The 26698-nt window shown below is 43.2% G+C and overlaps 3 protein-coding genes and 1 long non-coding RNA gene across 11 annotated transcripts in view; 3 read left to right on the top strand and 1 right to left on the bottom strand.

The window, feature by feature from the left end:
• Nucleotides 1-1463: 1463 nt before the first annotated feature.
• On the top strand, nucleotides 1464-1903 carry LOC1277095 (uncharacterized). Its single transcript, XM_316528.3, has one exon. It carries the CDS (start codon nucleotides 1546-1548, stop codon nucleotides 1819-1821), a length of 276 nt encoding a protein of 91 aa, XP_316528.3. The 5' UTR covers nucleotides 1464-1545; the 3' UTR covers nucleotides 1822-1903.
• On the bottom strand, nucleotides 1877-15842 carry LOC5667296 (rho GTPase-activating protein gacF). Of its 4 annotated transcripts, none has more exons than XM_061641155.1 (5): nucleotides 15365-15842; nucleotides 12518-14202; nucleotides 8915-9013; nucleotides 8715-8785; nucleotides 1877-6815 (listed from the first exon to the last, which is right to left on the bottom strand). In XM_061641155.1, exons 2-5 carry the CDS (start codon nucleotides 12920-12922, stop codon nucleotides 5417-5419), a joined length of 1974 nt encoding a protein of 657 aa, XP_061497139.1. In that variant the 5' UTR covers nucleotides 12923-14202; nucleotides 15365-15842; the 3' UTR covers nucleotides 1877-5416. The 4 variants fall into 4 exon arrangements, with proteins under 4 accessions (XP_061497139.1, XP_061497138.1, XP_061497142.1 ...); XM_061641154.1 differs by having other exon boundaries at nucleotides 15667-15842; XM_061641158.1 differs by having other exon boundaries at nucleotides 15499-15632.
• Nucleotides 15843-21380: 5538 nt separating this feature from the next.
• LOC133392168 (uncharacterized) lies at nucleotides 21381-21718 on the top strand. Its single transcript, XR_009765499.1, has 2 exons — nucleotides 21381-21512; nucleotides 21623-21718. It is a non-coding gene; the product is annotated as an uncharacterized LOC133392168 (long non-coding RNA).
• A 1249-nt stretch (nucleotides 21719-22967) lies between these two features.
• Nucleotides 22968-26698, top strand: part of LOC1277092 (mucin-5AC) — a 76118-nt gene continuing 72387 nt past the window's right edge. The window contains exons 1-2 of one of the 5 annotated variants that reach the window (XM_061645139.1): nucleotides 22968-23123; nucleotides 24765-25179. The gene's annotated coding sequence lies outside the window, so the exon portion shown is untranslated. Of the gene's footprint in view, nucleotides 23272-23534; nucleotides 23554-24764; nucleotides 25180-26698 lie in introns of those variants that run through there. The other 4 variants (XM_061645140.1, XM_061645141.1, XM_061645138.1 and 1 more) reach the window with 4 other exon arrangements.

Raw genomic sequence — 26698 nt, 5'->3', positions numbered from 1 at the left:
GTTGTCCCGCCGGACGTTTGATTTTTTCCGAGTGAAATAGTGACAATGACTGGGTCGAAGCAGTGATGGATGAATTCTTAATTCAAAATATCTTTAAATAAATCTGTCTTCAAAATGCAAAAAAAGCTTTTTCTAGTGTTGTTAGACTGTAAATATCACATTTTGTCTTATACGTAGGCTTATCTACATGGTCTCCAGCAAGAAGTGATTATCCATAGTTGTGACATAATGTTCTTTATCATACAACTTGTTTTGGAGTTGTCAGAATGTATTCTGTAAGAGGAAAGACAGATATCAGTAGAGTTTCTTTACAAAAAACCTGAAGATTGTCAACTAACCTTGTAACATTCATATCGATGTTCCCTCAACGACAAAAGTATCTGTTTGTTATTTTATTTGAAAAACAATGGACTTATAGAGGACGATGATCGTAATCAGGTAGAGAAGTTCTGCTAGACACAATTGTTTCTCTGGATAACGTTTTACGCAGCGATATCTTCATGGACATCTAGAGAAGCATTCGAGCTTCTTAGACCCTCTAACTCATGTATCACACACTGATATCTACGAGGCAGGTATTATTCTAGCAGAGATGCCGCTAGTCACGATATCTTTGATGTTTAAATACATGGTTGATGTGGCCATGTGATTCCTGCTGCCCTAATGAGTTGATGCAGATGTCCATCAAGGAACCCATTCAAAAGGAACAGAAAATAAGAGAGGTTATATGTAGCCGAATATGAATCAAATAAAGTCCACGAACAACGTTCTTCAAGTTTTTTGCTGGTTTGTGTATCAAAAATCATAAACCAGCAAAAACTAGTATAGATAGAATGAAAATGAATTCTTCCCGTTATTTCCATTAATTCTACATATCTTATCTGCCACCATTTTTTGAGAAGATTTCAAAAATTGTCTTCACAATCTCCCAAACCAAACAGTTGAGTACAAGAATGAACAGGTCTTGCATGAAATTGTACAACGACGATACCCATTATAAGATGATTATAGATCAATGTGACGTTGTCATGTAGTAAACTGAAGTCAGTAACTCCTACCTTTTAAAAAAATGTTCCTAACCTCTAACACTTTGACATAATAGCCTATACTTTCAGTTTGTAACACACTAAATTTGAATATATAAATCTTCTAGTTCAGAACACAGTAACGATCTGAATAGATGGAGAGAGAGAAAACTACTGTTATAATAAAAACCGTACGTGTGCACTTACTCCTTTCTGTCCACATTCTGCCAGTTGATGTCTAATAAACTACGCTAGCAGTTGACTAATGATACGATTGCTGGTTGCCACACCGTTTAGCGCGTGATCTTTATAACGCAAGATTTAAATAAACTTTGATCTAAAGGAATGACATCCGCTATCGTGTCTATATGCACAGATGCGCTATTGGCACTTGTCTCGCCATATCGCAACAATCAACGACTCTCAACTAGCTCTATAAAACGAACCTTTCCCAGATCGAACCCAAACATTTATTTGTTACAGATCAAGTCAGATCAAGTTGTTACGTACCTGTTGTAAAATGAAGTTCCTTACAATCACGCTACTGGTGTGCCTGCTTTCCGTTGTGTGTTGCGAAGAAGCTAGTACCGCAGCAGAGAAGGAGCAGGCGACTACCGAAACTTCCGACTCGGAGGAAGCCGCCGAACAGCCGAACGTAGAAAAAGACGACAGCCCGAAGGACAAGCCAGACATCGACCCGGTCAACTTTCTTGTGGATGTGATCAAAAACGGGATGAAACATGCTTCCGGCTTCCGCGATGCGATCAGCGTTTTGCCCTTCTCGTTTTCAGGCTAAATTTTCGGATTCTTCTTGCAAAAATCAGGAACAAAGCATGAAAAATACAAGCTGCTTCTCAGCGTGAATACTTGACAGTGGATGTTTGTTTGTTTTTTTTTTTGTTGCTGTTTTTTTTGCTTTCCATTCTGTTTTATAATTTAAACGCCCTAGTAGGACAGATTTGATGATCATACGAAAAAACTAGACACAAAAAACATACTGAGTGCGCGAGTTACATACATACATACACAAACCCACACGCACACCTTGAACGGGTATTTTGATAAACTGCACCACTTTTCAGTGCGTGCTGTGTGCGGGTTTTGTTGCCTTTTTTTCTGCAAAATTAATTACTCCATATGTACTGGGCTCGGGAAGGGGGAGGCGTGTGCCAAAACCCAAGAGAGCAAAAACACGTGGCATATCCGAAAAAGGGATTGGGGTTTCTTCCTCCTCCATTTCGGAAATGCAACCTGTGCACATTAGCTAAAGGGCGCGGTTTTGATATTGCGCGCTGAAATATATCTAAACAATTATGATTAAAAAAAACACTACACTGCATTACACGAAAGAAAAGACCCACTCACGACGCACACAACACACACTCACACGCACCGTTCTTCTTTGCTATCGCTGTCCGGGATAGCCGGGAAATTAAATAAATACTTTTTGCGCCTCTCTGCTCGCAGTGCACACTCTGCTCGATCACCTTATCACTTGCCGTTAGCTTCAACTGTTCTGTCGTTCTCGCCTGAGCATGAGACAGAGAGAGAGCGAGGAAGGAAAATAATGCTACCCTAATCTGTACTAAACTGACGATACTATGTTAGTACGCTTGCTAACGATCCATTTTGCTAACTGTTCCCATTAAACCTAGCTGGGATAGAAATAGTAAGTGAGGAATGAATGAGCCTATTCATAATAATGAATTTGCCAATGTAGAGGGCATTGTGTAACGTTCTTTTCCCTCGTCTGTTCAAGATTCGTTCCAAAACAGAATCAGAAGTCGAGAGAGAGAGAGAGAGAGCAAAACTAAATTCGATCGTCTTCGATCGCTACCCTCAAAAAGGTCATCGAATCAGTTTGAGATCTCGGTTCACGTCTTTCATTGTGGAGCCTGCAGGGGAAAAGCATACATCTCCGGGGGTTATAAAGATTATCGCACTACTCTCTACAGCTAACAAGTACGAAGAAGGAACAAATAGATTGTTTATGTGTGAGTGTTTGTGTTGTTGGATGTGTGTGTTGGCTATCCTAGCTTTTTGTAAATTATTCCGCTCGCTTAAATCACTAAACCGAATCAGTACGGAAACTGTTGCCATATACACGTATATATAAGTATAAAAAAACGCACAAACTAAGCATATATAAGATCACGTGCGACCGGTTACGCGCACCCGGTTCGGCAGAGTTTGCTAAAATTGTTTGTTTTTTATGTTTAAAAATCAGTACGATCAAAGGTGCGGAATACTTTTTGCTTATGTTTAACTGTCCCATCTGTACGCGTTGCGTTTAATTGCCGCTCTCTGCTAAACTAACCTTGTCTTGTATTCGACTGCACTGTCAATACGCTACGGGATCAGTGCGAACGCCTAACAATGGTCCTGCGTGCAAAACGGTACGTAGACTAGCCCCGATGGATATATTTTTCCTACTTCGCACTGGAAGTGTTCGAACCTTCCCTTTGCCTAGCTGTACTGCACGCATCGCTACTTCCTACCTAGCTCTAACTACTAATACAAGAGAGTGAGAGAGCACCGTTCCATTCCGCAGTCTCGTAGTAACCCAAAGTCAAACCCAAATGTTGTTGAACCGAGCAAACGTGTGTCCTTAGCTGTTTTGACTAAAGCAACAACAAAAAAATGGCAGCATGTTGCGTTGCGCGCCCTAAGCGGCGTTGGTTCGATCTCTTTGTATCTGTTTATGTGTGTGTGTGTGTGTGTGTGTGTGTGTGTGTGTGTGTGTGTGTGTGTGTGTGTGTGTGTAAGTGTGTGTGTGTGTGTGTGTGTGTGTGTGTGTGTGTGTGTGTGTGTGTGTGTAAGTGTGTAAGTGTCTATGTCTGTGAGGTGTTCTAAGTAGCTTAAAGAGAGTATCTTTTCACAAAAGGTTACCATATAGTACATGTAATGTATACCGTAAGCAATAGAAAAGATAGCCTTCCGGTCCGGTCCCGTTTGTGTATGAGATAGCCCGAACGATGGAATAAGAAGTAGAAAATGTGCACCGTCGTAAAATGGCTCTATCCTCTTTTCCCTACATCCTTTCAGTGCCCAAAACGAGAACGATCGATCGATAATAGCAATGTACTTGATAACACGCATTTACACACCAGCCTGAGGTCCTCGGTACTGTTCGCCTTCTGCTGCATCACCATCTTCCCTTTCTTGCTCATTTTAACACTTCTTTCCCATTTCCGCTAACATTACTCTTCCGCAAAATTGACAACACTGCTATGCACATTAACAGCCGCTCATCAGCGTGTTATGCTTCTGCTGACTATCGTATCACTCCACTGCTGCAGAACCACAATCTCTCAACAAGCACCGTGCTGTGGTGGCCGCCAGACAACCGCGCGTTTGAATTTCATACTAAATTTCACACAATAGTGTGCGCTTATTTATGCTACCGCACCATGCGGGGGTTCGGGACTGCTGCCTGACTACGGGAAGCCAATGGTTTTAAAAGCAATACTGCTAGCTGCTTTCCGCTCTACATGCGAGCGAGCATTAATACATTTTTATATCTCTCTCCTTGCTTGCCTACCAATGGATATGCGGTAGTGTGTTTCATGCAAAAAAGAGACACACACACACATACACTAGTGTCATTTGTCTAAGCATCCCTACAGCAAAAGCACTGCGAAAGGTAGCTTACGACGCTGTGGGTCGTAGCCCGCTGGTACAAAAGTTTCGTTTCCTATTCCTGCCGTGCGTTTAAAATCGATTGTTGATAAGTCTACTGTTTCCCATCCCTTTTAGCCAAAGGGGGGAAAGAGAGTTCAGATGGCAGTAGCGTTTGGGGGGGGGGGGTGCTTGAAGCTTCTCCGTGCATCGGCATGAATGATGGCGATGAGTTTGGATGAAGCTAATACACACTACGCTGCAGTTGGGAGGAAGAGGAGCTTTACTGCATGATCATGGTACCAATCTTGGGCACAAATAAAAATGCTGCCCATTGCGGAAACAATTCTAACACGCACGCATTCTTCTATGACGGTGAAGATGATGACTGAAATGCTGCTGCAGCGATATACTTGCACACTTTTCGCTATTTTGTTTTAATCGTTTTTCCCTTCGTGCGACTGCTATTTACATACCACAAACATTCCCACATACACACACATACACACACCTATGCACCTCAACACACACACCCATACACGGCCCCCTGTATCCAAATTACACAGCTGAATGTGCGGATGGTGTGTGAATCGAATCGGATAATACTAAAATCGTCAATAACCATCAATCAACACTCATTGTTTTTCTCTTGCCCACCGTCCGAAGAAGGAGAGGAAAGGGGGGGTAGGAAGGGTCCTGCCCAGCCGAAAATATCACATGCCACAGGGTCTGCCCCTCGCACTCATGCGTACGTTGTGCGCCCCCCACCGCCCTTACTTTGCCGCGATCGTGGCCGCACTGGTGGTTTCGTGGATTTCACCATCGCCGCCGCCTCCACCATTGCTGGCATTATTGCTACCACCGTCCAGATGGTACGCGCCACCGTGCTGATGGGTACGGTGGTTAGCTAAACCGTGCGACGGCAAAGCATCCGGCATGTTGTCCTGCAGCTTGGCCTCGGTTGGCCCGGTCGATGCGGCCCCGGTAGCTGCCGGCGTGGCCGGTGCGGAGGTAGCGGAAGATAGCCCAGCCGGTAGCACACTGGCCACCACCACCGGGGCGGGAGGTTGTTTGGTTGGTGTGGTGGACGGGTCCTTCTTGCTGGAGGCGGTGTCCGACGCCGCCGCTGCCGTCGACGATTTGTTGCGGCGGAAAAAGTTAAGCCCACTCTTTTTGCTGCTCGTTTTGGCCGCCTTCGGGGTGGGCGGTTCGGGCGCACCCTGGGCACTGTCAGTGGTCGGGGCGGAAGACACGGGAGCGGCTGGTTCGCTGCCACCGTTCACGGTCGGTTTCTCCCCAGCCTGACTGCCGGCGTTTAGCTGTGCGTTGTTGGCAGTGTTGTTGTTAGCACCACTGCTACTATTGCTGTTAGTAGTAGTGCTGCTGCTGCTGCTGCTGCTAGAGCTGCTTTTCGACGAGCGAAACATAGGAAAAAAGGTGTGCCCCGAGGAGCTTTTCGTCGCTTCTTTTGCAGGCACCGGTGCGGGCGTTGCGCTGGCTGCTGCTGCTGCGGCCGACGTCGGGGGATTCGTCGGTGACGTTTGTGGCACGGTTGGAGTAGATGAAGCGGAAGAAGACGAGGTCAGTGTGGAGTTCGCGTTACCGTCCGCGTTAGGCAGTGTCGTTCCGTTGCTACCGTTGCTCGCCGACAGTCGCAGGCTTTCCGCTTCCTTCGAGAGAAACTCGTCCAGCATGGCGTAGCAGCTGGATCCGTTCAGCGGCGAGCCATCGGTACCGTTAGCACCGTCCGTAGCGGAGAGCGTTGAGATCGGTTCAATACTGGTCAGTATGGAGGAGTTGCTGTGGTTGTTGTGAGTAATTGCACTTTGTTGTTGTTGTTGTTGTTGTTGTTGTTGATGATGATAAGGGTAATGATGTTGCTGCTGCTGCTGGCCAGTTGATAATGGAAAACGGCCTTGCTGGTCGGGTGTGTTTGGAAGCTGATCGTACTGTTGCTGATATTGCAGCTGCTGCTGATGCTGCTGCTGGTGGTGATGTTGCTGTATCGTCTGCTCGTAGCTGGGTGCACTGTCCGGGCCGAACTCGGTGTACACGACTAGATTCTCGGGCGGCCCGTTGTCCGAGCGGCCCTTATCGCGGCACGCCTGCACCGCACTCCACACGTCTTTCAGCTCGCCGGACAGGTCGCGGTCCTTGAGTATTTCAGGTTTTCTAAAATGGGAATTAAATTGAAAAGAATTAATTGTTGAATGCAGGTTATTAGAAGTAAGTTAAATAAAAATGGCAAATTTTTGTTGACAATTTGGTTGCTTTTAATAAATTATTAAGCGTGGAAATGGCAGGGCGCTGAATCGCAATTCCAAGAAGTCTAAATCTTCCCAAGGCTTACACTTCTTAGTTCAGTGAACGCTTGATGGACCTGCTATCGGTCCTGGAACTGATATCGAATCCATACCAGTCCTGGAAATGATAAAGGTTGCCTCTAAATTTTGACTCTAACGTATTTTAGTCTTTAAGACACCAATTTTTGACAGCGTGTCACTATTATCGCCTCTACGACATACATTTTTGACAGTTCGTATCAATAATTGTCTCTAAGGCGTCAATTTTTGACTGTCTATTGTTATGCTGTCTATGACAATTGACTATTGTTATGCTTACAAAATTTAATCCAATATCTGAAACTGTATGTTCCAAAATTATTTAATTTGGAAGGAATAAAAGGCATTAATAATATAATTGACAGAATTTGAATTTGAGCCATTATCATGCCAATTTTGTAACTTTTAATGGAGTGAAAAACGTTGGCATGTATTTCCAGGTATAAACAATGGCTTTAGACTTCATTAAATTTGTTTTTGTGAAGTAAAATTACTGTTGTCACAAATTAGTTCAAATATCTTTTAAATTTATCTTCCATCATTCCTAAAAGAATGAAAAAATGTTGACTTACAGACAAAAATATGTGCGCTAGAGTCAATAATTGATGCCTTAGAAGCAAAAATTGATGCACTCTGCCAAAAAATGGTACCTTTAGGTCGTTTTAAACCTTGCGTGAAAAAGAACATGATATTTACATTGAATATTTATCAGAATATGACTCATCGCACACCAAAAAAAAAAGGATATTCAATTGAAATAATAAATTAAATACATTTCCTTACGATTCCCCGTAGTTTTTTTTTCACCGTGAATAAAATGAGAAATCACAAAGAAATGCACTTAATTTATTATTTTTTTATAATCAAGATAGTTGGGGAATTGAAAATCCTTTCTTTTGATGTACGATGAACCATATTCTGATAAATATTTATTGAAATGTAGCAGAAACCCCCAAAATTTCATGTTCAATTTCACTGAGGCTCGGAGGCAACGGACTTTAGAGCCAACATTTGGCAGCAGCGACTGTATATTGGCCCTGAAACCGAATTTTAACAAAACCTCAACTCTAACTCTAATCTAACTCAAACATGACCCGGTTAGAATTCTAGTTACTTCTAGGTGTCTGCTGCATAACTTATTGTAGAAATCAAGTAAACTTTGTAATGACAATACTGATGAACGATAATAAAGACAAATACAACATTAGTTACTGGCCATCCAAAATGTATAGTAAATCGAAAAGTCTCTTTCTTATGGGAAGTGAACTTCATATGATGAAAATTGGACTCTATAGCACCATTTTTGGACAGGCTCCTTGGAAATTCCTATTGGATTTGTCTAATAAGGGTGGAATAGAGTTCAATTCTCGTTGCATTAATTCCATTTCACTTAAGAAAAAGTCAATAAAGTGTCCCACAGCTATGAGAACTCTTGAAAAACCCGGTATCTTTCTACAAATGTTAACATCAACAGTTAAAGCAACCTTTTCATTACAGAACATATCAACAAAATGTGGTTCACTGGAAGAACCACTCGATTCTCTAACCAATGGAAAGCTTCCTGCTCCTTCATAACTAAAAGCGCAAAAGGTTCTCGAAACATTCCGTTCCAGAAGTGCAGCCATAAAAAGATGACTGCTCATACACTACTCCCACCATCCTTCTCCCCATCCCACACTACATCCCCGAGCAGCAAGCACGTCGAGGGTGGTGGTGCTCCACTACTCACCTCGACAGATGTAAAGAAGGATTCATGGCTTCCACAAACTCGCACATCAAATCGACCAGATTCATTCGTTCCTAAAATAAACAAAAACAGAAAGGAAGAGATGTACCAAACCACAATGAGTCTCGGTGGCGTCGTCGTCGTCGTTGCACATAAAAGCCGGCAGCGGCGTGCTGTTTGCTTTATGCGATATGTATATTTACCGGTGTGTCGGGGCATTTACGACCGGCCTTCTTCAGCACCTCCGGGCTGGCCATTACGGCGTAGACGAGCGGTGGCGCTTTCGGGCTGCCGGGTGGAATCTGCGAATTAAAATACAAAACAGAAGAAAAATAAGCGTCGAGTAAGAAGAAAGCCACAAGAGCGGCACACTTTCAGCGTACGAGCGCAACAACAAAAGTGCCGATCGGTGTAGGTTTTTTTGGTTCATTTCTTTCCCTCGGGGCACGGGAAAGGCAACATGATGTCCCTTGCGGCATGGCCCGAAAGCAGACAGCGCACAGCACACCGGTCGGTCAGTACACCTCGAGCTTTCAACAACGTTGCTGTTGCTCCCTCTCTTGCTGTTACCCCCCTCCAAAAAAAGTCCACCAAAGCATAAGCATCATAACTTTACACAGCATTAAATTTCACTTTTATCTACCTCGATCTGTTTTCCCTACCGTGGAGAGTGCTCTCGCTTCTTCACGTTACTCGCAAAAGTGTCTTACTGCTTCTTTTGTCTCTAATAAAACATCCAACTCGGTCGGCTTTTCTCTGTTCAAGCTGCCCGCTCCCCGCGCTTACTTCCAGATTGTGTGTCATTTTCATTTCATTTTCCTCATTTCTCCATATTGCACACACGCACACACGCACATTACTTCTTTTCCGGCCGCACACGGCCGTTTATTCAATTTTCAGTTCGCTACTTCCACACCCCGCCTCCGGTTTGGTCTGGTGGCCACCTTTGCATGACCAATTGTTGCGCGCTTTTGCGGCGTGGTGGGGGTCTCTCTTTTTTTCTTTTCATTTCCTCGCGAGCATAATTACAAAGATACAATTTGGCATCCACTCAGCGGAAGAAAGAAGACTCGAATCAGTTCCAGTACAGCTTGCTTTTTCGACCACAGAACGATCGCGCGGTTGATTTTCTTCGGTTCGTTCGTTTGACTTCGAACGGAATTGACGGATACAATGACGCACAGAAGGGGATTATGATGGTGGCGCCCTACAGCGGGTGTTAATTTCTTTGTTTGTAAACTAATTTACAAATTACACAAAACATTCAATTATGTTATTTTGAAATCGGAAAAGGTTATTACAATGCATTATGCAAAGCTTAACAAAAACAGAGGGATTTAAATAAAAAAGCACAATTTCCCAGGAACGACCAATTAATCTATACTGAATATGTAAATATATGTATCATTTGTCGATTTTTATGTTAATAGCAGCCACTTTTAATTAAAATATCATAATAAACCCCATTTTTGCCAACCATCAAGAGTAATTAGAATGTTTAGAGAAAAAAAACGCGGAAGCTTCAATCAGCAGCAGTAATTAAAATTTCGATTCAACACCTTTCCTTCTCCTCCTCTTCGCGATTCGTGTCCGGTGTGAGTGGTGTTCGCGTCTTAATGCGATGCGTCCTACTCTCTAATTCATCCGTGTCCATGCTAAATGGTGGCTCGAGAAAGTTTTATATATCGAAGTGCCGTTGTTGTTGAGGCGCAAAACTTCCTGCGAAACAGCACACGAAATAAACTAGCTACGTTCGATTAAACTTTTTCCACTTGCTGTCTCTCTGGTGGTGGCGTTCTGCGTTGTTTTTTTTTATTCGCCATTGCATTTCATAATTAACTTGATGTACCAGCCACGCTTTATGTAACTAAGCGTTCGGTGCGAAATTACCTTTTACTCACTCACGCGCTGTAGGGTGTGGTGTTTGGTAAGAAAAAAAAATCGAAATTCATCATTAGTACAGCTCGATACGCTTTTACTTGCAGCATCTCTGCGTATTAGCGCAGCCAACGACAAAGAAGATCTTTGTTGCAAGATGCTCGCGTAACCTAACAGGGCGCGTTCGTTTATTGTCTAGGTCAGGGGTTGGCAAGTTTGTTAACGTTTGAATATAGTGCGGAGTTTAATCAATTCTATATTACACGCAATTGCAACGTGAAATGTCAAGGTTTCTAATTCAATTTATTCCACATTGCATTTAATATTGGTAGAAAATATAAGAAATGCTCATGTTTTAAAAGAGCTGCCTGTTATTATTACTGCAAGCTTTAAGGCATTCGCCGCGGGAAGGCTTCTAGTTTGGCTAAAAATCTCTATCCATATTTAACTAAAAACATGTTACTAAAAGTTCATATGAAAATCAATTAGTGTCGTTACCAGTGCTGCAAAATGTCTCTGTCTATATCATAAAAAAACTCTGACTGAAACAAAGTCCATGTCAGCGTCACGTACTCAATTGTGATAATCAGAGGTGATACTCAAAACGATTGGTGTCACCAGTGCATGTTTCGTGACATTTTTGGTGTAACCAATGCATGCTTCGTGACACCAACGCTTGGTCAGTCACTATGTCATGACTTGATCAGTTCTGTACAATGTCACTGACATAGTCATGAAACAAAATAATGTCAGCGTCACTAGCTCTACTGTGATAATCAAAGATGATGCTCAAACCGTTGTTGCGATCATCACATACTTGGTGACATTGTGTGCAACCAACTCTTTGGCGGTGATCATCCCGATCTGCTTGGGACCACACGCCAAGTATATTGCAAGAATGTCGTGAATATCACCGACAGCAAATGTCATGACCAAGTGAGTGATCAAGAATTGGGTGCTAAAAAAAATGTCATCAATAATGTGATTGGACCACTGAGAGTCTAACCACTGAGCATCTCAGTTATGTACGTGAGCTGATTTGAGCTTCGTTTAAGTGGCAGCATTGTTCATAGTCAGAAAAAGTCATGATCATGCTTGTGATGATCATGCATTAAGCTTAGCTTGTCAGTCAGAGTATCGCGGTTAACTCAAGCACTCGCATGTCATGTTCGGCATGACATGACGTACTTTCAATGAGTATCAGCAATGAGCATCAAGCTACCAAGGATATGTTCATTGTTTTCGTTGGTGAATATCTCGTGATGATCATGACATTTTGCAGCCCTGGCCGTAAATTAAAATTAGTCTAACGTCGAACTGTACCACACAAATACTCTCGTTGTCACCTATTTTGGTCTTTAAGGCACCAATGTTTCAATGTAAGTCAATGGCTATATTTACAAAGTTTAACGTTTAAGTTTAATGTCTGAACATGTCTGAACTCCTTTATGGACAGTTAAAAAAATAATCATTTAATAGCACGAATAACTCATAAATCGAAATTACTTTAAAAATAACCTTGATTGGCCATTTCTTACGAGTAAGAAAATACACCAGCTTTACCAAAAATATAAAAAATGTTACAAATAACCACCAAGGAAGCAAAAACTAGTAAAAAAATGCTTCCCAAAGTTTACTTAAAATGACATTAAAGCTTGCCCTACTGTCCCGCTTGCAGCCAGCGCGTGCCGACCACTGCACCAACCGGCAACAAAACCCACGTGTGACGTCGTGCGCGCTGCTTCCTTCCGGGGTATTCCCTCTTACCCATTGGCGCACTGATTTCTCCACTTCTTTGTCCATCCCAATGCCAAAGTGCCTTTTTTGTTGTTGGTATCGTTGTTCCACCGAAATGATGCTCATAAATCAATACACACACACACACACACTCGTCGTCCCGCTTTCCACTCCGCTTTCCCCAGGCTTACCTTGCCCACTTTCATGCCCCCGTACAGTGGTATCGGTGCGTCCGGATTGTCCGGGTTGGCGATACGCGTCCAGCTGAGCACGTTGATGAACACCTCCTTCCCGTCCAGCGTCCGCTCCTTGATGCACATGTGCGGCTGGGGCGGATTCTTGAACGTTCTCGAGGCGCGCGATCGCCGATGGGGGAAATTGTTCGGTATGCCATCGATGGTCAGATCCTGCTGCTGCTGCTGTTGCTGTTGATGGTTTGGTTGTTGGTTTTGCATACCACCACCACCGCCAGCACCGCCCCCGATGTAATTCTGGTACTCGACCGGATGATGGTTCGGACCGTTCTGCAGCGGAAAGTCGTGCTTGGGCGAGCCGTTCTGCCGGATTGCGGTCCCGAAATCCGGCGCTGCATTCATCGTGCCCGGGTAAACCAGCCTGACCGTGGTTGTGGTGTGGTGGAAGGAATAAAGGTCGGGAGAGGGGAAGGGCGACTGGGAACAATCAAACTAGCACACTCGAGCTCGCACCACACACGGAATAGCACCACACATAGAATCGATATAGCACGCGGAGGAGCGTCCTCACCCGGGGGGTCACCTTTTTAGCGTTTCGGCTGCTCGGTTTGGCTGGCACATTCGCAATAAAAACGCACACCAACTCGATTCGTGCGAGCTTTTTGCACACCCACTACACTGGCGCGTGGATTTGCTTTATCGATAAGTTTAGGGCACCACACGGCCGATGTCTTCTTCTATGCCACGCGCGCTGTACAAGACCACCGCCAGCAGCGCACTATGAGTGAACTGAAACTGCGGGTTTTCTTTTCCACTGACTCGCAGACACACAAAAGACAAGAAAGCTGGTCCTCCCTGAGCTGCTACACACACACACACACACACACTCACACGGCTTCACACACAAAGGATGCAACGGTGGTATGCCCCGTGCAACAAAGAATCTGCAATCTAGAATGCACCGGCGCGCGGCTGCCACGACGGACGATGGAAAGGAGTGGAAGAACAAGAGTTTTGCGACACCAGCACCGCCCCACCAGCACCAGACAGCAGTCTCGCTCACCACATCACATCGGCATGTGCCCGCACACTTTCACACTCTCTGGCCAGCGCACCGCACCACGTGTGCATCTTTTGCCCTCAAACCCCCGGCTGCGCGGTTTTGTCCCCTCCTAACGCGCCACTTCTGTCTGTGTCTGTGTTTGCTTGCGAATGTATAAGGATGTAAACTCTTCTTAGCGGTACTGCTACACTGCTTTCATCCGATTTCCGGTCGCCCACCAGCTCAAGCCACGGCGTTGTTTCTTTTGCTCTTTTTGCGTTCGCGCGTGATCGTTCGTTTCTAATCACGACCAACCGGGGCGGTCACCGTCGGGTACGGTAATGTAATAAAACTGCATTCTTCGCCGACGGGTCGAGCAAACACTCTGGGTGTGTGTGTCTGGCAAGTCTGTCTGTGTCGATACTCGAACGTTCGAGGAAGCTGCAGCGCATGTAGTAGGCGAGTAGCGAGGGTGCGTAAATGTTGTCTTTCCTTTTGATGCTCTGCTTCTGCCACTCAGCTCAACGGGAAGACAACAAGCACAGCACAGAGCAAATGGGGGGGGGGGCGGGGTTGGGGTCCACAGGTGCATCCGCCAGAGTTTCGCTCCGACACACAGATGATTTCCGTTCGGGTGAAGCTAGAAAACAAGAAAAAACAAGAAAACAAAGAAAAAATAGATGAAAATGTGCGTCATTTTTCCACGCCGCTTGCTCTCCCTCATCAATGTGTGTGTATGTGCATGTCTCTAGAAGCATAAACTTATGTTGCAACTATTTTGGGAGCATTTGTTTACTCGCTCCTACTGTGCGCGACATGCATTAGACACATGTACACACACAGACATACAGATACACACACATACAAATACACCTGATTCCTCCCTTCGGCTAGAGCCACCACCGAAAACGCCCACACCTCTACCTGACCGGAAAAACAACAAACCAACACCGCAGCGTGCTGTATTCGGGAGGAAAATTCATCACCCCCGTCCTTCCGCTACCTTCTACCTCGATTTTCCACCACCCCTTATGGGTGCGCTTTATTCCTACAGTGTGAGTGGAAAGGGACAAAATAGGGAGACAGGCGGGCGGTGTGAGTGAAACGGAAACACAACAAATCGAACCAGACGGGTGCGATCTAGTGCGTTAGAGCGGTGTCGCCGGCTGTTGCCCGCGACTTTCTTGACGGTGTTGGTAGTGTTTGTATTATGTTGCCATCACTAGCCACACACACACGCACACACAGCTCCTCATCGGAGGAGCCTTTGAGTTTTTGCTGCCTCTGCTGGAACTCTTTTGCTGAATGGTTCTATCGGGCTAGGAGAGAGGGAGAGGCAAAAAACATAACTTTTTTTTTCTTCTCCCCTTCCTTCAATGATGGATTGTGTGCTTTTCCAAACGACGCAATCTGCACATCCGTTTGAACATTTTCACAGCCTCCCCCCAACCCAACCTTGTCCCACTACACACACACGCTAGCGATGGAAGAATGTCTCCGGTGAAATACCGGAGGGAGAAAGTTATGCGACGATGATTATGCTGCCTGTGGGCTGTTTTGCCTGCGGGAAGCGGGTGAATGTGTGAATGTGCTCCAGTGCTAGGCCATTTCCGTGGGCCAACACAACCACCGCAGCCAGCAGCTTGCCTCTAAAAAGCAAGGAAAAAAACACTACAAAGAAGCACGGCAGCAATTTTGCACCCTTTCCCCTTTGCTCCTTCAACACACCCCTCGCACCAAACCCCTTTTGCGATGGGGCGTATCGCACCGGGGACAATGTTACCATTCGATCAGTTTCTTACAGCACAATTAAGGCCCGATTAAGGCGTTTGCACAGGTTTGGGTCTGCTGCTGCTGCTGACGATGATGTGTTATTGGAGCGACACGCGTTGAAATGGGAAAAACATAATTTGTGCACACACTCACACACACACACCTCGAGCCCAACGGGAAGAAGCAACGGGCGACAACCACACGACAGCGACAGTCACCTACGGGGCACACCAACAAAAATGCCACTCTGTCTTCTTTGCTTTTTCTTCTTCGGCCAGGGGTGTTCGAAGTCTTGGTCGCCGCGTTGTTTTTTGTTTTTGCCAACACTAACCTTTCCGCACGAATTTTCACACTTCCTGGCTGGGTGGTCGGAGAAGCAGCACGGCCCGCTGCACGGTCGGCAGAGATTTCATTTACAATTTCGCTCAAGACTTTCCGTGTGCGTACGTTCGATGGCTGTTTCACGACGAGTGTGTTTTCTTTCGATTTTGTTTTCCACTGCACGGTGGGAAGGGTTTTGCGGACACGCGCTAATGACATTGTGTTGTGAAATCCGCAAAATTGAAGCACGGTGGGAGTGATTTCAAAACGACGAAAATCATTGTCTTAGTCATAGTTCACCCGTTAAACTGGAAGCTATTTACTACAAATGAGTTGACATTCATGAGATTGTGTGTACAAATGACTAAAGCACTACGAAAATCTATTAAAGCTATTATTTTGGGAAAATGGTGAAATATTTTCACCTGATGAAATATTTCAGGCCGCAACGACGGAAACTTTACACGATGGATTTAAAATTACCGTTTTGATGATGTGTTCAATTCGATATCATGCAAACTGTTTCTTACAATGCTTTTGTATATTTTTTTGTGTTACTTGGTTGTTCAAAGACAATGAAGGAGCCACAACAACGATGATTCGAACAAACTATACCGCGATCACTCTGTCGTGCAAATTCGTTATGCTCCAGTCGACTTGTTAGGGAGCGCTCTAGAATTTATGGTGTAGGACAACCGTCAAAGGCAAACGTATGGCACTCTATGCCCTTTAAACCAGTCAGATGAATTACCATGTTTGACGTGTAACCAAGTGCCATAGGTAAAATCCTTGCCGACCAGCCACAAGCAGAGAGGAAGCGTGGTAGACCCAAGTTAACAAGGCAAGATGGGAACCATGAAGAATCATATCGATATAACGATAGCGGATTAGTAGACGAAGGCACAAGACCATAAGCGGTTTCAAACCATTTTGCCGAGGACCAACACCACAAGTAACTATGCCAGGAGACAACAGGATAAGGAAGAAAGCAGGTAGCACCGATGCACACCGGGTTCGATGCATCTCCGGGGTTTGCAGCATAAGTGTACTATTGAGACGTCATTGTTGAAACATTCAACATAATCATGTTTTTCTCGTCAATATCTTTTCTTTTTTTTTTCAAAAACTCTGCAGTTTTGATGAGCTTAATTTATTTTATCTTAGAAATCAATACAATGCAAATGCAATACAATGCAGAAAGTCTCACATCGACAACAATGCCACTGATAACAAAGTGTAACAAACTGTTTCAGCTTCTAGCCATCGTATTATCCACGGACAGGACGTACGGGACGTGGTGGTGGTCGGGCTCCTCCTACCGGCTGGGATCCTCCTTGCGGTCGCGCTGGGGGTCCTTGCGGTCGAGGTCCTCCTTGTGGACGGGCTGGTCCTTCCGGTCGCGGTGGGGGTCGTTGTGGTTTTGGAGGAGTTGGTCTAACAACAGGCGGCCGTTTAATTGGTCCTTTGCTACCAGAGCGTTGTGCTTCAGCCAAACTCATCATCGCTAGGATGGCGAGCAGTACGAAGAAGAGCGTTATCTTCATGTTGATTGAATGTAGCTGTGATTGTAGCTAGATCCGAACTTGACATTAGAGCTACGTTCATACCGTTTTTATAGCAAAATTACTGGAACGCTATCCAAAAGATGATCTACTCTGTGTCTGTTTGCTTGCTAGTTTCCCAAACAAATTTTCAAAAATGAGACTGAAAAGCAAACAAACAACCATAGACCAACCAGATTCTAGAAACTACTAGAGCTATGACGAGACGCAATTCAAGACTAAGTAAATAATGTTCAGGAAGAAGCATTCGAAAAACTCGTGTGACGCATGAGAACAACAGTGGCATCCCTGATCACATCCCTGATGAGGCATTTGATACGACACAGGTGCCGGTGGTTGCAAAACACTTGGCACGAGTTCCTATTTGTTTGTTCATTTTAAGACGCATGTTGTGATACATGTTTTGATGATATTTTGTTCCATGAATATGGTTGAGGTTGTTTTGCAAATGGGGTTAGTTTAAACAGTTGAGTATACTATTCCGTGTGTAAGTAAATCTTTTATGGATTTGAAAATCTCACTTGGAATTACAAAAGCGTCCTTCAAGGTGAACTAGAATAATCTAAAATCTTACATTTCCTTAGAATCGAATAAAATAGTTTCAAACTAGTTAAACGTATGCATGCGATGTTCAATATTTCATTCATGATTTATCACCGAATTAAATCATCCGATATACGACTTTCCAGCACAATATACATTTAGTTTCAACCCTATCTCCGCAATGATTGCAAAAGCTTACTTTTGATTCAGATTTTAGTATGAGGTCTTTCTGTTAAAATTACGAAGCGATCTTCAAAAGGCGAGCGGAGCAAAAATTTCTTTTTCCCTCCATTCGTCATCTAATGGATCAATGAACTTCGTACTGTGCATTTCAAAGTCTGATAAACCACAAGGTGAACGGCGAAGGAATTAGCGTTGATTGCTGCAGCATCGCCCTACAACAGTAGGCGATGACGGTGTAGGAGATTGCCCACGAAATATGAGCCCCAGGCACAGGGCGAAATTTGGCGCTGCCCTCTATTGACATCCTGCTTTCCATCGGTCAATTTTCGATGCCAATTTCGATCTCTTTCCCTCGGCGATTTATTTTTACCTTTTCCCTTGTTCGGTCGAATGGAACAAGAGTGGCCAATTTTGATTGACGGCTGACCGGTTTTGATCGATCGATTTTTCTCTAATCTGTCAGTGCAGGTTTATCTAACCATTTCCTGTTATCGCTCGGTTGGCCCATGACTAGGGGCGGGCTCATGACTAGTGCTGGGTTAATCAGATTTTTTGGTGATGTGATGCATGCTATTAGTTGATCCAATCTCTTATCATGTTAGCCTTTTCATTATCGATCGGTTATGCAATGTTCGAACGTTATTAGAATTATTGTGATGCTTAAGTAAAGCGCGTTCGTGATAGAGGCGATCACATGTTGCATAAAATAAAAACCTAAACATGTGCAATCATATGAGCGATACAAAATTAGAAAACATTGTTCGATCACATCCATCTTATGTGTGATCGCTTGTTTGAATGATCGACAAGTAATCGAAACCTCAACTTTCAAGACGATGACTGACATTGCCATTCCTTTATACCGATGGGCGCCCACATCTTTCGTTATTTATGCTTCATTTCTGTTTGAGAAAGTTCAATCTCCATACACCGGTTGTCTCGGTTCGCCCAGGTAAGATAAACCACCGCAATGGGAATTGAAACCAGAACGCACCTCACGCAACCGAAGCACACCTGGTAGGTTCACGGCCTTCCCTGGTAGACCTGGTTTCAATTTCGTGTAAAAGTGCGGTGCAAAAAAAACAACAGCTCAACTCAACTACAAACGACTGAAAGCTGAAGAAAGTATGCGCGTGTGCGGTACGGGGTATGGGCAAGACCTTGCATACATTATTCAGCGTTGGCGGTTTGCTGTACCATTTTCATTGCCAACCTACCCGCCCGATTCGAGATCATCCCCTGTGAGACGTGTCGTTTGGCATCGGAAATCGCTTCACTTTCATCTGTCACTGCGGTTCGGTTGAAGGTGGATGATTGCTACGATCATTGGCCACTTACCCTAACCGGATGGCAACTTGACGCTTTCTGAAGCGGATACGAGATGAAAGAGATGCGCTAGGCTATTGCTTTGGTATGCGAAAGGTGGGAAGGGTGTGAATGTTTGTATTTTGCGTGCCATTTTGTACAGATAATGTTATGATTTGTGACAGTTGGAGAAACATGACAAAAATGACTCAAAAAAACTGATTCTAAAAACACACATTTCCGTCACTAATTAAAATGTGATAATATCAACTACTTTTCTTTTTACTCTGGTAAATGTTTTTGAGATATCAGAAAACTGTTTCAGCTATATTCTTTTGTAAGAACATGTCAACGAAACATGTAGACGGATGGTAGTCTTAAAACGTACAAATAAATCGAAGTTTTTAAAATAAACACATGTTATTGTAACAGCCACTGCTTGTGTCGTATCAAATGCCTCATCAGGGATGTGGAGCCACTGCATGTTCTTCGCATGCGCCACACGAGTTTGCTCTTACGGAACTGTATTTGCTATCTCTTGGGTTGCACCATGCGTTGTTTCTAGTATTTTCTAGCTCTGATTGGTCTATAGTTGTTTGTTTGCATTTCAGCCTCAGTTTGCCAAACAAATCTTCAAAAATAACAAGCACATAGACACAGAGTAGATCAGTATCCTGTAATTCTGCTATAAAAACGGTATGAGCGTGGCTCTAATGTCAAGTTCGGATCTAGCTACAATCACAGCTACATTCAATCAACATGAAGATAACGCTCTTCTTCGTACTGCTCGCCATCCTGGCGATGATGAGTTTGGCTGAAGCACAACGCTCTGGTAGCAAGGGACCAATTAAACGGCCACCTGTTGTTAGACCAACTCCTCCAAAACCACAACGACCCCCACCGCGACCGGAAGGACCAGCCCGTCCACAAGGAGGACCTCGACCGCAAGGACCCCCAGCGCGGCCGCAAGGAGGATCCCAACCGGGAGGAGGAGCCCGGCCACCATCACGTCCAGTACGTCCTGTTCGTGGATAATACGATGGCTAGAAGCTGAAACACTTTGTTGTCAGTGATTATTGTAGAAATGAGAAATTCAATGCAAAGAACAGTACCGATGTTTCAATAAAGCAAGATCCTCAAAATCCTGCATGATTTGTTATTTCCACTGTCATGCTTAATTAGCTGCTGTGTAGTGCAGTTTGATATATACAATCAAGGAAGCTGAAATCAATAACGAGACACTAAATGGTGTAGCGGCGTCGACTTTTGCAAATGCCTAAAATGGTTCGAATTCCATTCCTGAAAAGAGGGAACCTCTTGCAAGTACTGCATGGGATGCGGATAAGATAAAAAAAAAATCTGATATTTCTATATACCTACGTCCTAAGTTCTCTTTGTCTGCTCAATTATTATGATTCTTACTTTTTATGACGAAATGTATGACAATCTGTCATACATTGATTTTTTAAGCTATGTTTCAGATTATTGATGCTTAAGTTTCCTTAAGCTTCCATGTGCAATATACGAGTATCAGATGAAAGAGGTACGACAGTACTTAACTTAGGAATGCTAAAAGCGGAAAGGGTGCAATAGGAGTATTTTAGACACTATTTGTACAAATGATAATATATGATAAAGAAAAAAAAAACTTTAAATGGTAAAAACCTGTGTCAACCACTTTCATTTGCAAAACAACCTCAACCATACATATACATAGAACAAAATGCCAAAAAAAAAAATGGATCATAACATCTGCCATTAAACGAACTAACAAATCTGAGCATTTGAACGGTGTTTCTGTCTTGGATTGCGTCATGCGGTATTTCTCGTATTTTCTAGCTCCGGTTGGTATATGGTTATTTGTTTGCATTTCAGCAACCAAACAGACACAGAACACATGCTCCTCTAGAAAAATTTACAGTAATTTTGCTATAAAACATTAGGAACGCGAATGTATTATGAAGTTCAGATCTAGCAACAATCGCAGCTACATTCAAACAACATGAAAATTACGATATCATTCCTACTGCTCGCCATCTTGGCGATGATCAGTTTGGGCGAAACACATCATACAGGTAGCTGGGGAAGTAGTGTTCTTAAATATATTCTTAAAAATAAGCCTCCAAGGCCAATTCCTCCAGAATTGATACGTTTCTTCATGAGGAAAAGAAGACCAGTCCGTCCGTAAGGCGGACACTGATCGCAAGGACCACCCTGAGCGTAAATCATCCTCAATCTCAATCCTTTAGTCGAAGGAAGTCCGGTTCGTATTTTAAGTGAAAACTGTTTTCCCACAAGTCAACTCCCTCACTCCAAACTACTTCAAGGATTTCAACATTTTAAATGATATTCTACTTTGTTTTCCACCTTTAGCAATGAATGTTCCCCCAGCGTCAAACTAATACGTCAGCCAGAGCCATGAGCCAGAGGACAGAGCATTTGCAACACCAATTGGAAAACTTGTAAAAATAAATAAATAACAATAATAATAATTGTGCATACCAAGAGACCAAAAAGTGATAGTGACCAAGGAGTTAGAAATTAAGCTATGGTGGATTTGAGAAAAAGGAACATAAGTGATTTTTGTCTTTATAGTTCTTACAACGGCGATCGATCTGTGGTCCACGCGAAGGATGCAGCCCCGTAAATCAAATCCGTTCAACACCAGTAATTAACCTTCCCGCCAGTTGCTTCCTCAAATAATGTGAAAGGCCAATGCCGTAGAAAGAGTTGAAGAGGAAAATGGGTGATTTCTTTCGTGATCCGAATATGCGAAAATGAAAAAAAGGTTAAGTTACTCTTAGTAACAAAATTCGAATGGTTTGTTTCTTCTAATTTAGTCCCCTTTATATCCCCGAACGCCCATATAATTGTAGGTTGTTAATGTATCATTTCAGAGGATAAAGAGTACTTTAGTGTATGTACCGTACCGTATGACCGTTTGCCGAGTGAAGTTCCAATGTGTAAATCAATATTCACCACTCGCGAGATTTTTTTCAATACCTGTCACATTTTGAAGATATTTACATTAATTGTCCAGTTATTCTTCTACATGATTTTCAACACATCACAAAGAAATTACAAACTCAGTCCAGGTTGACGCATGTTGAAAATCATGCGAAGGAAATGAATAACTCAAATGTTCATGCAATTTGTTTAAATTATGAATTTTGACCCACGTTTCTAATATTGAGGGGTTGACACTCCTGTAATGTAAGATACTGCTGCTTTCAAGCAAATCTGAAATGCTGTTTGGCATTCAAGCAAACCACGCTACTTAGCAGCAATTTGAACATGTAACATTTGGTAAGCGTTTGTGGTACAAGTGTTGGAAGTTTTTTCCTTTTTGCATCAGGGTGACGATCTGTTCTCAATGTGTCAAATAAGCAACAATATAGTACGCGAGAAATATGTATCAAACACAGCTTTATTTAGTTCTTATTAGAAGCGTTTAAACAGTTTTCAGTTTTTCACAACTTTTGAGATCCTCTTTTCATGCATGTCCAACATGTCTAACGATTGTTTATACTTGCTTCCAAACATACCAGTAGAAAATTAGACATTCTATTAATGTTCTGTAATTTTCCACCAACATACACCGGTTACATATTTACACAGGTCTTCTCAATCCATCCAGCGGCAACTCAAACCGGATTCAGTTTGCGAGAGCGCGAGCACGCGGTGGGTTCGTCGCTTACCAGCCCGGCGTAGATGATCGTGCTTCATTCGGGTTTTGAAAGTCAGCGCAAGCACACACGGCCGATCGGTGTGGCAGCGTGGCTAACAAAGTTTCAAATACGCAAGGCAAACGAACGACGAAGGAAAAAACAAACGACAACAACAACAACAACCGATCGCGCGGTGGAAACTTCACGTAAACGCAAACAAACAAACTGTTGGGCGACTGTTCGGTGTCCTCCCAGCTATGTACACTAAGGTCGAGCGCGGTTCCGCTGTGGGAATAACCCAGTGTGTTGAAGTTTTTTTTCGCTACCAAAAATTCCAAGAAAGCTGTTAAATTTGTATCTGTGTGTGTGTGCATATGGAGTTGTGTTTTGGTGATAAGATGTACAAAATGTGACTTGAGTGAAGAGTGGCGGGTAGCAGTAGTGTGTTATTAATTTTACAAAAATATCATTCGATCAGCTTTAACTGATCTTAAGTGAGATTGGTAGTTTTATTTCGTTAAGTATTTTCCCCAACAATTTCAAAGTGTGTCGTGTTCAGTGATGATTGCTGATCAATCCTCTGGTTTGTACAGTCACAGCACATGCTCCCAGGCAGCTCCTCATCGAAAGCAAAAGGTGACATTACACCATGTTTGGCAGCGTGTCCACCACCGTCCGTCCGCTTGGCAGTGCCCAACCCGCGAAGGTGTGTTTCTTCGCGTGTAACCATCGGCGTTGGCTCATCATTGAAAGCATCAAGCAGAAAGGCTGGCGGCAGGCAGATTGTCCACGGCCTTTATGGTCATCTTTCGGCGCTGTGTTGATGGTCAATGCGCTACCGTCGCCCCGTCACACTTGCCACTGCTAGAGGTCGCCTCTTCCGGTGGTGATGATCGCGTAACGCAGCGCTTTTTGTGTTTTGGTAACGTTTCGTTTTGTGGTGCTGTTTCTTCGCGCCAAACAGGTTTCGGTGTCTGTGGCTCCGCTTGGTTGAAGCAGCCGTCGGTGGCCAAAGAAAGATGTGATGGTGTGTGCAGCATCGAAAAAAAAGCAAACTAAAAATGATTTCTTTTTGCGTTTTTATATAGTTTGGTGGGTTTGGCTTTTGGACCGTGTCTTCTTTCAAATTTTTGCGCCGCCGGGTGACCGCGTCAACTCAGTGATTCCGTGATGGGCAACCAGGTTGAGGTTGTGGAATGTTTTTTGTTTGAAGGTGATTTTTATTCGAGCGTTATCAAACACAAAACAACACCAACAGCGGACTGCACAAGCCGGCCAACAGTTTGGAGCGATTGCGAATACATTGTCCGACACCGGGTTAGGATTTCAGTTTGTCGGGCCACTCCTTACACCCGCGATACGTGATTAGTGATACGTAGGTTGTGAAACACATTGCTCCAAACGTGGAACGAAGCCCCAAATTGCTTCAAACAAATGAGATGATCTTTATGATGAGCTTTTGTGCGTTGAGCATTCCTTCCCCTGTGTGTGTGTGGGCACCGCGCGTTAAGTGACAAAGAGCCGACTGGTTGCAAGGCGCAGCGAGTGAAAGTGAAAATTAACAACCCTTATCTGGTAGTTTTCATCTCGCATCTTGCGATCGCCCATCGCGCCAGCCAAATCTTCGCCGAGAGGCACGTCGTTTGAAGGGAAATTGTAATGATTATTTCGAGTGAAAATTTCCTCTTAGACCGTTCCTCTCTGTGCAGTGTTGGGGAGTGTTTTAATTGTGCGGTGAATTATGCATCTTGTTTTGATGATTGTAGGGTGTGTTTGTTGAAGTGTGTTTGCTGGTGAAGTGAGTTTCAAATAATGAGCTTTTTATTTATCTTGTTTTCCGTCCTTAGTGATTTACTGTGCTTAGGAAGAACGCGACGCTGTCCAGAGTGTTGAATGGTGCCTGCAAGTGGTGATTGAAGATACATTTTGCTGTTTGATTTTGATAGCAAATAATTTCGTGTACCAATAGCACGAAGCAAGTGAGAGTGATCTTTTTGTGAGCGTGTGTGTCTGGAAAACGCTTCCACAATCCACGCCAGACGCCAGTGTGGTAGCGATAGAAAGAAGTGAAAATCTAATCTTCCCGACGGTACGCTGGTGGTACAACAAAAAAAAAAACAACCCACACTACGTATCCGTAATCATAACCGTAACCATATAGTTGCCGTTGCTGTTGCATCTAAAGACTGCAACAAAAGCTTAATGGAAAGTTTCGGAACGGTTGTAGCTGCTTGTTGAAGGTTTGAAGCTGTTTTGATGCTGGTAGGTAGTTTTTCTTTTGTTGTGTTGGGAGCTTTTCCAAGGGTGAGGTCATTTTTTTGATGGCATAAATGAGAGGTTTAGTTTTTCGAAAAAGGAATTAATTTAATTTACTATAAAAGGACTTACTTGTTTCATGTGGGAGATAACTACATCATTTGAAGTATGGCTACACATTAGCAAATTATGCTATAAAGCAGAATAATGAGCAAAATATCAATGTTTCGCAACATCTCATGGCTATAGAACATATCATAAGTCGTAATATAATTCTAACTCAAACTCTAACTCTAACTCTAAAAAAGGACATTCAGTGGGCTAAACACTGCGTTATCTATTTTGATGACATTCTCGTTCCTTAGTTTAACACTACATCTTAAAAAAACCCAATGGGGAAAGCTAATCATAAAGAAAGGAATAGAAAATACAAAATATTGGACCAAACTAAGGATAAATTGAAATTTTATCGATAAGTTTGCTTCACTAAAATATATTATTGGATTTTAAACATCCCCAAACATCTCTAATATTGCCTTTGACATACAAACATATTTAAAATAAAACATATCGAAATATTAGAAGATTTTTTGTACTATTTAAAAAAGCTTTAAAAATACTTTAATAAGGCTAGACTACATATACACACTAACACTCGTTGAAACTTGATAGATTGAGAGAGGGATTAGTTATTTAAACAAGGGAATTATTGTTAAATTAAATAGCTTGAAACGAAAGGCTTAGTAGATTGAGTTTAATGTTAATCTAAGCTTATGGTTTCTTTCAAAGTATATAAGTATAAATAGACACAACAACCGATGCTACATATGCTTTTGGATGTTCTATCCATTGTGCTAAAATATTTTATTTAAGTATAGTTTGCATAGTAAATTATGCTAAAATTAATAAAACAATTAAGCAATTAGGTCCCACCTGAATATCTAACAGATGTTAGTATCATTTAGGTAAAATGAAGGCAGAATTTGTGTCTCGTGCCTGCTTCCACTTATGCATCGCGTTTCGTAATGGTTAATCTGTCATTTAAGATTTCAAACAATGCCTTGCTTATCTTAAGAAAGCTTTTACGTACCATTATTAAAAGCCATAAATTAAGCCGTTTGCCTACACCCTTCGCGCACAGGGCTTTTTTCCCGTTGTTTGTTAACGTTTAATTAACTCTTCCCGCCTAGCTGCACCCGCAACAACAGCAGCAGCAGCAGCAAAGGAAGGAAAAAACTAGATCAATTACACACGAACGGAACGCAAACCGCAAACCGTGTTCTACAAACGTCAAAAGAAGCCATTCATCATACGGGGGTGTTTTTTCCTTCTTTTTTTTTTTTTTTGCTCACTTCCCCATGCCCGGATACAACGCCGCACGTGGAATGGTAACGCAAAACCACATTCTAGACACGTGAGATCGCGTTCGATTGCGATAACTTCGGCGTGTGTGTGTGTGTTAACAGTTTTTAAGCGATAAAATACGGTCGAAACAAAAAATGGCCTGCCAAACGCCTCACGATCA

Source organism: Anopheles gambiae, chromosome 2 (assembly GCF_943734735.2).
Source record: "Anopheles gambiae chromosome 2, idAnoGambNW_F1_1, whole genome shotgun sequence".
NCBI classification, from domain to species: Eukaryota; Metazoa; Arthropoda; class Insecta; order Diptera; family Culicidae; genus Anopheles; species Anopheles gambiae.
Note: the sequence above shows the minus strand (reverse complement) of the source record. Positions and strands in the feature narration are given on the sequence as shown.

What these genes read in the sequence shown, in the direction of transcription:
- LOC1277095 (XM_316528.3), top strand. Translation starts at nt 1,546, where the DNA reads ATGAAGTTCCTTACAATCACGCTACTGGTGTGCCTGCTTTCCGTTGTG.
- LOC5667296 (XM_061641155.1), bottom strand. Translation starts at nt 12,922, where the DNA reads ATGAATGCAGCGCCGGATTTCGGGACCGCAATCCGGCAGAACGGCTCG. An exon ending in GGGGCATGAAAGTGGGCAAG is followed by an intron (nt 9,014 to 12,517) that starts GTAAGCCTGGGG and finishes TTTAATTCGCAG; the next exon opens with ATTCCACCCGGCAGCCCGAA. An exon ending in GTAAATGCCCCGACACACCG is followed by an intron (nt 8,786 to 8,914) that starts GTAAATATACAT and finishes TGTTTATTTTAG; the next exon opens with GAACGAATGAATCTGGTCGA.